The sequence below is a fragment of the Phascolarctos cinereus genome, unplaced genomic scaffold (genome assembly GCF_003287225.1).
Source record: "Phascolarctos cinereus isolate Bilbo 61053 unplaced genomic scaffold, phaCin_HiC Scaffold_5;HRSCAF=322, whole genome shotgun sequence".
NCBI classification, from domain to species: domain Eukaryota; kingdom Metazoa; phylum Chordata; class Mammalia; order Diprotodontia; family Phascolarctidae; genus Phascolarctos; species Phascolarctos cinereus.
In genome coordinates this window covers 303,628,625-303,641,254 of record NW_027555958.1, presented here as the reverse complement: position 1 = coordinate 303,641,254, position 12,630 = coordinate 303,628,625, and the positions used below count along the sequence as shown (strand labels likewise).

General features: G+C 49.4%; 2 protein-coding genes across 2 annotated transcripts in view; both read left to right on the top strand.

The window, feature by feature from the left end:
- The window catches only part of ZNF385C (zinc finger protein 385C), a 75,298-nt gene that overhangs the window by 53,931 nt on the left and 8,737 nt on the right, over positions 1-12,630 (top strand).
- Positions 4,329-11,703, top strand: CUNH17orf113 (chromosome unknown C17orf113 homolog). The gene is given in 4 exon segments (XM_020972726.2): positions 4,329-4,585; positions 6,516-7,279; positions 8,661-9,588; positions 9,591-11,703. Coding segments are annotated over 3 exon segments (2,064 nt in total). The 5' UTR covers positions 4,329-4,585; positions 6,516-6,712; the 3' UTR covers positions 10,160-11,703.

The following is a 12,630-nucleotide window of genomic DNA, read 5'->3' as shown; positions in this document are numbered from 1 at the left end:
CCAGATGTGTTACCAGGTGACAGATGTGCTGGGATTTTCTAGCATCAAATCAACACCACCACGGCCCAAGTCCCCCAAAGGGTTTTTGGGAGTCTTTTGGAAATGTGGGGACAGCTTGGGGTTTTCTGGAACATATGTTTGTTTTGTTGGGGGTGGGGATAATGAACCAAGGAGGGAAAGAAAAGATTCTCAGGTGAAGGATTTGAACTAAAGGAGTAAGAGATGTCACGGGGTGCGGGTGGGGGGGGCTTACCCCATGTGGAATCCTGTCTTTTCCGGAAGAAGACTCCATTCATAACCTCTCTATCTCCCCCCTGGGTTTTCTTTGTGCCCCTTAAAAGAGCTAGAGATCAACTGTTTCCTTAGTCTCCCCCATCTCCCCACACACATACACACACAAGTGATAGTATTCTCTTTCTTTATGGATGGAAAAGCCATCACCCTTCCCTTAGAGAATGTCATCATGTCTGCCTTCTCGGGTGCTTTAAAAGCACATTACCACTGTGATTAGGAAGGGGGAAACTGAAGCTACTGTTGGGGCACTCTGTTTCTCTTGCCTTTGTCATTCACAACAATTTTAGATTGTCTGTTCTCCCAATCATGTCAACACTGGAGCACAGGATTTGTGATTCAGAGGGTATGGAAACAAATTATGGCCTTCAAAGAATATGTGATTCAATAATCTGACCACATGAAAATGGGGGAAGGGGAATTAGTGAGAGCCTTGACCCAGACTCCTCAATCATTTCATTCTCTAGCTCTCTCTTTAAGCTTGCCTGCCTTTTGGCCCTTTGTTCATGGTTTCTACACATGTAAAATAGTTCCTTTCTATGTGCATCTTATGGGTCTTTATCTGAGTCTACTTGTGTGTATGCATGTATGTCTTGCTGTGCATGAGTTCCTGTGTTCATCTGCATGTGTGAATCTATTTTATACGTCACTGTATGGCCTGTGTATATTTGGGACTCGATGTATGTTTCTCTCTGGTTATCTGTGGGTGATGTAGAGGTTTGTACATAGCTTGTATTTATAAAATGTATTTATGTGCATGTGTTTTCCCCTTACAGAATGTAAGCTCCTTGAGGGCAGAGACCATTTCCATTTTTTGTCTTGATATTCCCAATACCTGGCACATAGTATGCCCTTAATAAATGTTTGTTGGATTGAGTTGAACTGAAAATGTTTGTGTCTGCTAAGTCTTCCTTCTCTGTTTGTATGTATCAGCACATCTGTAAATCAGTGATGCGGCTTGTGTTTTCTGCCCTCCCCCCCAAAACATGCTGATGTTATTTTACAGGTGACACCTGGCCTTCCTCTCTATTTCTGCACCTCCTCCCTCCCCCTAGCTCAGTCACTCTTCTGCCAGTTTCCTTTGAGATATTCTTTAATTTTCTGCCTAGATAATGGAACAGTTTTCCTCCTCCCAGTCTCATCCTATGTTCTCCCCTCAGGCCTGTGGAGACACCTGGCCTGGGCAGCAGAAGCTCTGTTCCAACCCTCTTACTGCTCCATCCTCCAAATGTGAGCAAAAGCCTGCACAGAGGCAAGCGCAGGCACACACCCCAACCTATGTCGTGGCTCTTTGTTCTGACTAGCACTCCCTGGGGCTGGGGTTCACCTGCCAGGTGCTGTTTTAGGCTGGACAAGGCAAGCCAAATAAGCATGCCTTTCCCTCCCATTCCTCCAGGAGGGGACTCTGGGGCACTGGTGCATAGAACTGAAGGGAAGGGAAGGGAAGCGAAAAGGAGGAGGTGTGTGGCGTTCTCTCAGTGTGTACTTTAGAGAGCCCTGAATTTGGCTTCAGGGGACCTCAGTTCATAGTCCAAGCGGCTGTACCACTTAGTAGCATGATCTTAAGCAAGCCACACCTCCCCTCTGAGCCTCAGTTTCTTTACTTGTAATAGGCAATAATGACTACAGACCTCACAGGCAGTGTTGTGAGGCTACGACTGGCAAAGCGCTTTGTAAACTCGAAATAGCGAAAGAGACGTCACTTCTGCTTGTACTTCCTCTACCCCAGTGTCTTGTCCAAAGTGCCTCGTCCTCGACTCGGCCTTGTCAGCGGCCGCCTGCAGCTCGTGGGCACGTGCGGCTCCGTGTGCAGTGGCCTTTTCTAGTTGAGCATAGGCCCCCAGGGGCCCGGCCCTTCCACGTGCATGTCAGATGCAGAAAGCATTACAAAGTGAATGTGGCCTGGCAATACGCGCAGCGCCCCAGGGGAGGAGCTAGGGCTGGCCTCCCGCGGCTTGCTCAATGGGGGTGGCTGCTGGCCCCCGGGCTCCTTTCTTGGGAGGTGGGGGGGAGGAGCTCAGCGCATGCTTCAGAGGTGCTCCCTCACCTCACTGGACATCTGTGCTCTGGCATGGCCCAGGGTTTGAGGGCCAGGCCAGAGAGATGAGTGGGGAGAGGGGAGTCAAGTGAGGCAGGGTGTCAGTGGAATTATTCTACTATTTATCCATCTCCCTCCATCCTTAGAGCCCTTTTCACTTTGACCCTGGGACTCCCTGTCTTCTGACCCCATAAGCAGAATGTTCCCGGCTCCCCAGGTGAGATCTCACAGAAATCTGGCCCAGGGATTCTTAATTGTTTTTTTTTTCTTGTCATGGACCCCATTATAAGTCAAGTGAAGCCCCTTGAGTGTTTCTCAGAATGTTTTTAAATAAAAGAAGGAAATGCTAAATTTCAGTTAGAAGTTAGTGAAACCTTTAAAGCTGTATTCCCCCTCCCCCATTTAAATTTATGAATACCTGAAATCTGTTCAGGAACCAAACTATCCAATTGATATGCTGACATGGTGCATTTTTTTTAACCTATGAGGCCAAAAAAAAAAGTAAAATTATATCTGCCTGTTTGCACAGACAGAAGAAATCACAGTAAAATTATTATTATTATTATTACTTTAAATTTACTTGGGAGTCAGCTATAAGAGAGGCAGCTGGTTGGTGCAGTGGATAGAGTGTTGGGCCTGGAGTCCGGAAGACTCACTTTTGAGTTCAAATCCAACCTCAGACACTTCCTAGCTGTGTGACCCTGGCAAGTCACTTAATCCTGTTTGCCTCAGTTTCTTCATCTGTAAAATGAGCTGGAGAAGGAAATGGCGAACCACTCCAATATCTTTGCCAAGAAAACCTAAAGTGAGGTCATGAAGAGTTGGACACTACCAGAAAAAAAAAAGGCTGAACAAAACTAGTATTAAGAACCCCCAATCTAGTCCAATTTCCTCATTTGTGAGAAACAGAAACTGAGGGCCAGAGAGAACCAGTCACCAGAAAGTTAAGTTAGTTGCAGCAGCGCTGAGATAAGAACCCAGATTGAGCTCCTGGTGTTTCTACCACACCTTGGTGCAATGCCAACTTGATCCTCCATTCAGAGATCTGAAATCCCCAAAATAAGGTCGGGAGGAGAGACTCAAGGTCATTCACGGAAGGGCCCTCCACTGGAAGGTCCATCTTCAGAAACTGTCTTCTATCCCCCTCCCTCCACACAGGAAACTTTGTCCCTATTCCACCTTTACCCACGGCCCCCAAACCCACATTTTCCCAGCAGTTAGGAGAAAGTGATTTTTAAGTGTGACTCAGTTGTCTTGTCCCTCGGTTTTGCTGAATTGTTTTATCCTCTTTCTTTTTTTATATTTCGTTACAAGGGTAGGCGAGCTGGGCAAGGGATGTAGGCAGGGACATTACATACACATACACACACACACACACACACACACACACACACACACACACACACACACACTTGGAAACGAAGGTAATGTAAAAACGAAACTTACTCGTTTAAAAAATGTTTGTTTTAAAGAGAAAGAGTGCTGGCTTTGGAGTCAGAGCAACTTGTTTCAAATCCACGCTCTGCTACATGGTATCCTGGATAAATCACTGAACCAACCTGTCTGGGTTACAGTTAGTTTCTTTCTCTGTAAAATGAGAGGGCTGACTAGATGATCCCACACTTAGAGCTGGAAGAGTCGTTATAGATAATCTAGTCTAACCCTTTCATTTTACAGAGGAATAAACTGAGGGTCGGAGAAGTCAAATGACTGTTCCAAGGTCATACGAGCTATTCGTGGCAGAGCTAGGATTCGAACGTAGAACTCCAGCCAGCCTCCGAAGCGGACACTCTTGTGGCTGCGCCATTCCCACTGCCCCCCACTGCTAAAGAAATTCTTGCTGCTTCTATCTGACCTTCAGCATCCATCCTTTCTGCGGCCGGCTGCGTGGGCTGTGGAACGGTGGATGCTATTCGCTGGGGGAGGAGGGTGGCTGGAGAGGAAGTTATTTAGCCCTTCAGGGCTGGCAGGGCAGAGGCCGGGGGTGAGGGGGCGGGGCACGTGCGCTCAGGTGCACACCGCCTTCCTGTCGGTCCAGGTGAGACAGGTGCGGCAGGGGTGGCCCTGGGGCGGCCTCAAAGCTCCGCCCGCGCCTCCCCCGCCCTCCCAGCCACCCCCATCTGGGCTCGGGCTCCGGCTCCTGCCAGGGGCGGCCTCTTCGCCCCGGTTACCGCTAGTGGCTGCTGTAGTTCTTCGGAGCCGAAGGAGGCTGCGGACAGAGTGTCCACCGCTCAAGATGGCGGCTCCCATGGCTCAGTGAGTTTGTGAGGGGGTGGGGGGAAGAGGTGCACCTGGGGAGGGGAGACAGGGTGGGGTGCCCAGTGGTCCCGGTCGCCCGTCCCAGCCCAATGGCTCAGCACCTTCCCAAGTCAGGCAGGGGGAAGGGGCGCCCAGGGAGGCAAGAGGAACCACAACATGTGTATGTGTATGTGTATGTGCGCGTGTATGTATGTGTCTGTGTGTGTTTGAGTATGGTGGGGTACAGTCTGTTTCCTTGAGTGGCTAATTTGAGGGCTGCGTCTTGCCGGCCTTCGCCCAGAGGAAGTTTTCAGATCTACCTCAGTCCCCATCTCTGCATCCCCGGGAATGACAGAGGAGTTTAGGGCACTATCTAGATCTGATTTGGGCTTTTACACCCACATTTTACATGTCAGGTTTATAGAATGTGTGGTTTTATGTTGTGGGAGGCAGGGTTCCCTCTCCTAGCCCTCTGGGGGCCTTCAGAGCCAGAAGTAGGGGCTATTGGGATGCATGCACAAGGGGCTCAGGAGCTCAAACAGAGGAATGCCCTTTTAGTAGGAATGAAAAATTTGTTGCTGATTTTAAGGGGTTAACTGCCTTTATTGGGAGTGAAGGGATGCTTTCTGGTTCCACACCCCCAAGCAGCCCTGCTTCTCCTGGGGTTCATCCCTGGGTTCCCTGTAGGACCCACTAAAGTCTCAAACCAGCTCTTGCCCTTTTTCCTTGAATTCATTTGTTACCCTTGGGACCTGTGTATCTATCCTGGGTGAACTGGATATAGGGGCTACAAGGCTGTTTCCGGTGGGCAAAGGACCCACTCAGCCCTTCCTAAGCAAAGGTGGAAGCAGAAAGGTGGGAGGCAGTTGGCAAGCTTTCCTCTTTCTTTCTTTCTTTCTTTCTTTCTTTCTTTCTTTCTTTCTTTCTTTCTTTCTTTCTTTCTTTTTTATAAAGGCTTAAGGTTTGCAAAGTATATATTGTCTCATTTGCTACTCAAAAAAGCCTTTTGAAGTAGGTGCTATTATTATCCCGATTTTACAGATGAGGAAACCCACCACTCACTATATGAAATTGATGATTGACTGACTTGCTGAGGGTCACGCAGCTAACTATAAAGTGTCTGGGGCAGGATATAAACTCAGGTCTTCTTGAATCTAAGTTTCGTGCCCTGGATGTTCTTTGCTACTTGTGAAATCCTGGATGAATCACTTGCCCTCTCTAGGATTCCATTTCCTCATCTGTAAGATGAGAGGATTGGATTCAATGATTTCTAAGATCCCTTCCAGCTCCAGAGCCTGTGACCTTAAATAAAATACTTGATCTATAGCATGGTGTAGTAGAAAGAGAACTGCCCTTGGGGTCAGAGAACCTGGCTTCACATCTTGCCTCTGAGACTCTTCTACATGCAATGATAGGCAAGTGATGCTGTGGCCCTGGATGCCAGTGATCCTCATCTCTAAAATGAAGGAGAGTTGAAGTAGGTGGCTTCTGAGATCCCTTTCCACGCTGGGTCTGTGGTATTTCTAGACCTTTCTGGGCCTCTTTTCTCCTCTTGTAGAAGTAGGAGTACTTCACTGGGTATCTTAGGAGCTTGTTAAGGGAGGATGGGACTATTTGTGTATGTGTGTGTATGGGGGTGTGTGTATACATGTATGGTGTTGCACATAGAGGGAGCAGTTCTAGTTTTCCACCTCCTGATTGGACAGCAGTCCCTGGATCTTTTCATGACTACTTGTTCATTCTTCCCTTTTAGTCCCTTTCTGGTCTTTTCCTGACCCATAGCTAGATGTTTTGTGTATAGGGCAGCGGGGCAAGAAGGAGGCAGTAATGAACCAAAATGATTGAGTCTTCCCTACGCCATGATCATCAATCCCCAAATGCCTAACAAATCTGCTTACTTGTGGTAACACACCCCTAATTTGTCTCCCCTTGTCTCTTTCATCCCCAGTCCTTGGCATCGGAGTGGGAATAAACTTTCTCGGCTAAGTTAGATGGACAGTCCCCACTAACCTCCTGGTCTGTCCCCCTCCTCATTCTCCCCTGGCTCCCCTCAGCCCTGGGAGGAGTGTTTGTCTCAGGAGAAGTCTGGGGAGGGGGGAGACCCGGGGGAAAGGGTTTGTAAGGGTGCCCATCCATCAGGCGGGGATGGTCCCCCCAGGGAAGAAGCCGGCTGGAGAGACTTCCAACTCCAACAAGAAATGCAAGCGCTACTTCAACGAGCATTGGAAGGAAGAGTTCACTTGGCTGGAGTTTGACTATGAGCGAAAGCTGATGTTTTGCTTGGAGTGTAGGCAAGCCCTTGTCCGGAACAAACATGGGAAGGCCGAGAATGCCTTCACAGTGGGCACCGACAATTTCCAGCGTCATGCTTTGTTGCGCCATGTGACTTCTGGGGCTCACTGCCAGGCCCTAGCTGTCAACCGGGAACAGCTGGCATTTGAAGCCCAGGCAGGGGGAAGAGGGAGCTATGGGTACCACCGAAACCTGCCCCTAAACTCAGTAGGTATGGCCACCTCCGCGGCGCCTATCAAGATGGAAGTGAACCCTGCCAAGGTGGCGGTGTTGACCACTGTTTACTGCATGGCTAAGGAGGATGTGCCAGATGACCGCTGTCCTGCACTGCTGGAACTACAGCGATTCAACCTCTGCCAGGCACTTCTGGGCACTGAGCATGGTGATTACTACACTCTGGGCAGCGTGAAGGACATGCAGGTGGGTGGTTGATATTCTAGGGCGGGGGGGGCAAAAGGAAGGAAAATCCTTTCCATATACTCCTTGGGTGTCAAGCCACTGGGCAGAGCATTTTGGGCTTTAGGCCACGGTTCTTCTGTGGCAGAAAGGGCAGAGAGGGTAGGTTCCTTCCTCCCTGCTTGGTATATATTCTGTTGTCCCCGGGGGGAATCCCTGTTTGGGAGGTAGATAAAGGACTTAACTGGGAGAAGGTACCTCTTTAGCCTGAATCATAAGACCATGAATTTAGAACTGGAAGGGACCTTTAAAGACATCCATCCTCATTTAACAGAGAAGGAAACTGAGATTAGCAAGGGTTAAGTGACTTGCCCAAGGTCACACAGGTAGGAGGTGGAAGGACCAGGGTTGGAAGCTAGATCCTACTCTAAATTGGAAGCTCTTTTCATTGTAGTCGCTGGAAAACCACCTTCATATCTTTGTCTCCCCCTCTCCCTCTAATACTTTATGAACCACTGTCCCCTAGTCTACTGGAGGCTATGAGCCTTTACTTAATATGTGGCTTGATTTCTCTCAAAATGTCTCTAGGGGCCATAGAGAATGAGGTTTTCTGGCATTAAAATGTGTTTTTATAAGAAAAACTGTAAAAGCATGGCCTTGATCACATCCTTGCCTCCTTCAGCTCAGTGTGTTGCTCCCTAAGGGGCAGCCTACTTTATCTTCCTTAGTCCTAGTTTTGGGAGAAGGATGGAGAGAAATAAGACCTCTGGGCCTCTGCCATTGACTTGCAAATCATCGGGAAGGAAAATATTTAAGAATTGACTTGTGTCCTGAGGCATTATTGTGGGAGGAGGACATATAACCCCTGACCTTGAGGAGTGCCCAGTCTAATGGGGAAGAGGTGATGATGCTCACCCCTAAGGAGCTTTCAGTTGGATGAAAGGGATGGAGAGGGAGTTCGCAATTTATTAAGAGCCTACTGTTTACCAGGCACTATGCTAAGTGCCTTACAAATATTATCTCATTTGATAATTGATTGTTGAAAGAATAGCTGATTAGAAGGAAAAATAAACAGAGCCCTAGGGGGGTATATTTTGACACTTATGGTAGTATCAGACTTCATCTGCTTTTTACTAAACCCTTCCCGAGGTCACCTTCACCTTCTCCCTGTTTCTGCACAGGGCAGTTCTTCCTTTAATGCCAAGTAGACTGGGCCTTCCTCTAGCCAGGAAATCGGCCTTGGTCTCCCATGCTTGTTCTTCCCAGTGCTTCACGGGTGTCAGGGGAGTCCTCCCTCCTACTGAACGTTTCTTCCTCCTGTTTCTGGGTAACTGAGCTGAGGCTTTTCCTGGGATATGCTTAAAGCCTTCCCTTTCTTTTTCTCTTTCTCTCTGACTCTTCCCAGGCAGCCATTGCCAGGGTTCTGCATTCTGAAGATTACCAGCGGCTGAAGGCATCCCCATTTGTGGGACTAGTGCTGGACGAGGTTGGGGATGGTCCAGAGCCTCATAGCCTGGCCCTATTTGCCACCTTGGTGTCCCCCTGTGATGGCCAGCCCGCCAGCACCTTCCTGGGAAGTGTGGAGCTAGGGGTAGGTGAGGCCACTCCTGGCCAGCTTCTAGACATTCTGAAGTCCTTTGGTGTTCCTGCACCCAAGCTGGCCTGGCTTGGCTCAGGACTCCCAAGTGAGCGTCTAGGTGACCTAGGCCTACAACTTCGGGTCACCTGCCCACTGCTGGCCAAGCTCCATTGCCTTCCAAGCCGGGGTCACCCAGAAGCCCCCACCTATGTCAGCGAGTATGAGAGTGTCCTGGATGCTCTGTTTCGACTCTATGGCGGCTCCGGGACCCAAGGGATCCCAGAGCTCCGGGCAGCACTGGACCTTGCAGCCATCAATTTGACGGGCCCACAGCGAGTACCCTGGGCATCAATCTTACCAGCTGTTGAAGCTGTGGCTGCCTCCTGGTCCCACCTGGTGCCCATGCTGGAAACTACTTCCCCTACTTCCCCACTTACACAGGCACTGGCCCTTGCCCTTCGGAGGTTCACTTTCATTGCCTTCACCTACCTCCTACTGGACACTTTGCCCGCTCTGCAGAAGCTCAGTCTCCTCCTTCAGCCTGAGGAGCCAGATTTGGCCCTGCTCCCACCCCTGGTCATTACCACTGCTGCCTCCCTGCAGGCTCAGAGAGGCTCAGATGGGCCCCACTTCCAAAGCTTCTTGCAGGCACTGGACAACCCCACCCCAGCTGGCAATGGGGATGGCGGCCGCTATTGCTATCAAGGGGTGGAGCTGACGGACTGCTCCCCAGAAACCATGCAGAGCTTTGAGGACTCCGGGGGACTTTCCTGGACTCCCTGAGGAAGTGGCTGTGGGACTCCTTCCCAGGTCCCTCTCTGGACATCGTGGCTGCATTTGCTTCCGTCTTTGACTCTCGACGCTACCCACAGTCCTTAGAAGAGCTAGGAGCCCATGGGGAAGGAGCTCTTCGGTTGTTGCTCCAGGCGTACGCCCCTGTAGTGGTTGGTGAGAGAGCACTGAGTGACTTCCCTCTCTTCAAACGCATTGTCTTCAGTTTGGGCCCGCTGGGCCCACGAGACCTCTGCTGCAAGCTAGTCTGTGCCCACTCGGAGCTGCATGAGCTCTTTCCTGACTTTGCCATCCTGGCTTCATTAGTCTTGGTCCTGCCTGCTGGTGCCGGCCTTCTTGACAAGGTTGCCCGGAGCCGGGAGCTTCGGTGGTGGGACCAGGGAAAGGGAGAGGGAGGTGACGTCCAAGGGAACCATGTTGTGAAGATCGCAGTGGATGGCCCCCCACTCCACGAATTCGACTTTGCCTTGGCCATTGAGTTGTTTGAGAGTGGAGGTGGTGGGGTGGAATTTTTTGGGACACAGATCAAATGAGAAGATCTCCTTTTCTTATCTTAACTTGTGTCTCCCTTGTGTGACTTTTGGATTCCTGGATGGGATTGTAACACCTCTCTCTCTGCTGGGGTGAGGGACTATCCTCTGGCTTGGATAACCTTGTCCTATATTCCTTCCTGTTGTTATTTTATCATCCTGTGTGCCCTGATACTAACTTAGCCTTGCCCAGGACGTGGAATGGCGAGGGCTGGGGAGAGGCTCAGCAGTTTTGGTTCAGGAATAGCCTAGATAAGGAGCTGAGAGGTGGAAAGTTATGGAGGGTGGGGAGAGGACTTAGGCACATTCACTATGCTCTTGTCCTTTCCAAAGCTTTATGCTAAACATGTGGGCATTTTGTCTCCCAACCCCCTGGGATTTGGTAAAAATTTCCATTGTTGTTGTGAACATTAATAATTGGAAGTGGGAAGAGAATGTCATCTTCCCCGTGGGGGATGGGAGGGAGGATAATCCTGTCTATCTAGCTCAGAGCCCTCTGGGAGCTAGTGAGCTCAGGGCATCATGGCAAAAGGAAAGAACATGGGATTGGGAACTGGGAGACCTGAATTCTAGTTCTGTCTCTGTCCTTAACTCAACCTTGCGCAAGGCACAGCCTCTCTCCGAGTCTTACTTTCTTCTTTCCTCTAAAATGAGGGAGTCAGACGAGGTGGTTTCTAAGATTGCTCCCAGCTCTGATAGTCTGTTCATCCTTTCTATCGTATGATGCCTTCAGTGTTAGCCAGAGAAGTGGATCTGTTAAGAAGTACAGGAAAGCCAAAAGACTTAGTGAGGTCACTATCTTCACCACCCCCTCCCCCTGTAACCCAGGATGCCCAGGGGCATCTGTGTATAGAAAGGTGTACATAGACATATAAATATATACACAGATATATTAAATAAATATCTTATCTTTTATAGAATTAGAGACAATGCTCGAAAAGAGGATTTTGGTTTCTGTTTTGGTTTTTGCTGTGATAGGTCCAAGAAAGTTCCAAGAAGAACAAATTCCTGTCTATTTTCTTCTTCCCCTTACAGTTTGGTTGCCATCCAAGCTCCCTTCTTACCTTCACCCTAGCTTCTTGAGACCAAAGAAAGTGCAAAAATCACAATTCCTGCTCTTAATTCAACCTCACCCAAGCAGATATGATCTATTTTTTTCATTTCCTTTTCTTCCACCCCTTCCACATTCCAATTCTCCTCCACACACATACCCATTCCTATAGGGCAGGTGAAAGGGGAGGATATCCTCTCCATAGCTTGCTTGAATATACCTTCACCGTGGCTGGCACTGCTGCTTCCTCTATCCCCCCTCCAAAAAAAAAGACCAACAGAGCAGAGTACCCCAAGCCCCAGGACTGGTAGTAGTGGGGTGGGGAAACCAGCCAGGTTGTAAATTGTTATGTCAGTCAGTGTCATGGGTTCTCCCCTGCTGCTTACTGTGGGGCCAGAGATGGGGTGGGCAGGGGTGGTAAATAACAATCTTCTCCAACCTTTCATTGAGTCCAGTGCTTTGGAACACAATAAAATAGAACCATCCCAACTCCTGACTCCCAACGTTCTGCAGTCTCTGATGGTGTGTGTGTGTATTGGAGGGACCCAGGTGGACTGTCTCCTCTTTCTCCCACGAGGCTCTGTTTGTCAGCTGCTGCCTCCTAGAGCCCCATCAGAAGCCCCTTCTCATCACCCCAAGATTCTTTTTCAGAGATGACCTTCTGGGTGGGGTAGTCCCTCAAGCAGTCCAGAGAGACAGGCCTCTGTGGTTAAGGAGAGATCTCCAGAGCTGAAGATATCCCTCCAGGCTCCTCCGGTGCTCTCCCCACTCCTCTGCTGGGCCCCAGCACTAGGGTCTTCCATTTCTGCCAGACTAGCAGTTCTCCTTATGCCCATCCTTCCTCTCCCCAAACTTCTTCCTATGTTTTGCCTCTCCTCCCTGTCCAACATGTGTGAATGAAAAGTCTTGATACTCAACCATTTGGCCCCAAAGACTTCCTTTATGGACCTGGGAATGGGGTAGGACTTGGCCAATGCCATATTTGCCCACTTACAAGAAAATGCAGATATCAGAGCATGACCCATACCTTTAGGTAGTTGGTGTAGGGAGGGAAGGCCTAGAGTTTCCTCTAAGTCATTTTGTAAAGGAGGGGAGATTTACAACCCACCTGGTGAACCTTCTTTTGTCTATCATTAGAGTGTTGTAATAGGGTTTAAAGAATCTGCTTGGGAGGAGAATGGAGAGTGAAGGAATGAAGGGGTCAGAAATATGGTTAAAGAGGAGGAGGGAAGCCTGGCATCTGGCTTCTCAGCCATCCTACATCTGATTGCTAAGAGCTCAAAGGAATTGGGATTATTCAAGCCAGAAATGGGGAGCTGAGAGCTATTTGGCGAGGCCTCAGGTAGGGAACTGGAAAGGGTCTGAAAGGCTGTCATATAGAAGGCAGTAAACAGTAGCCTTATCTCATGAAGGGGAAGAAGAC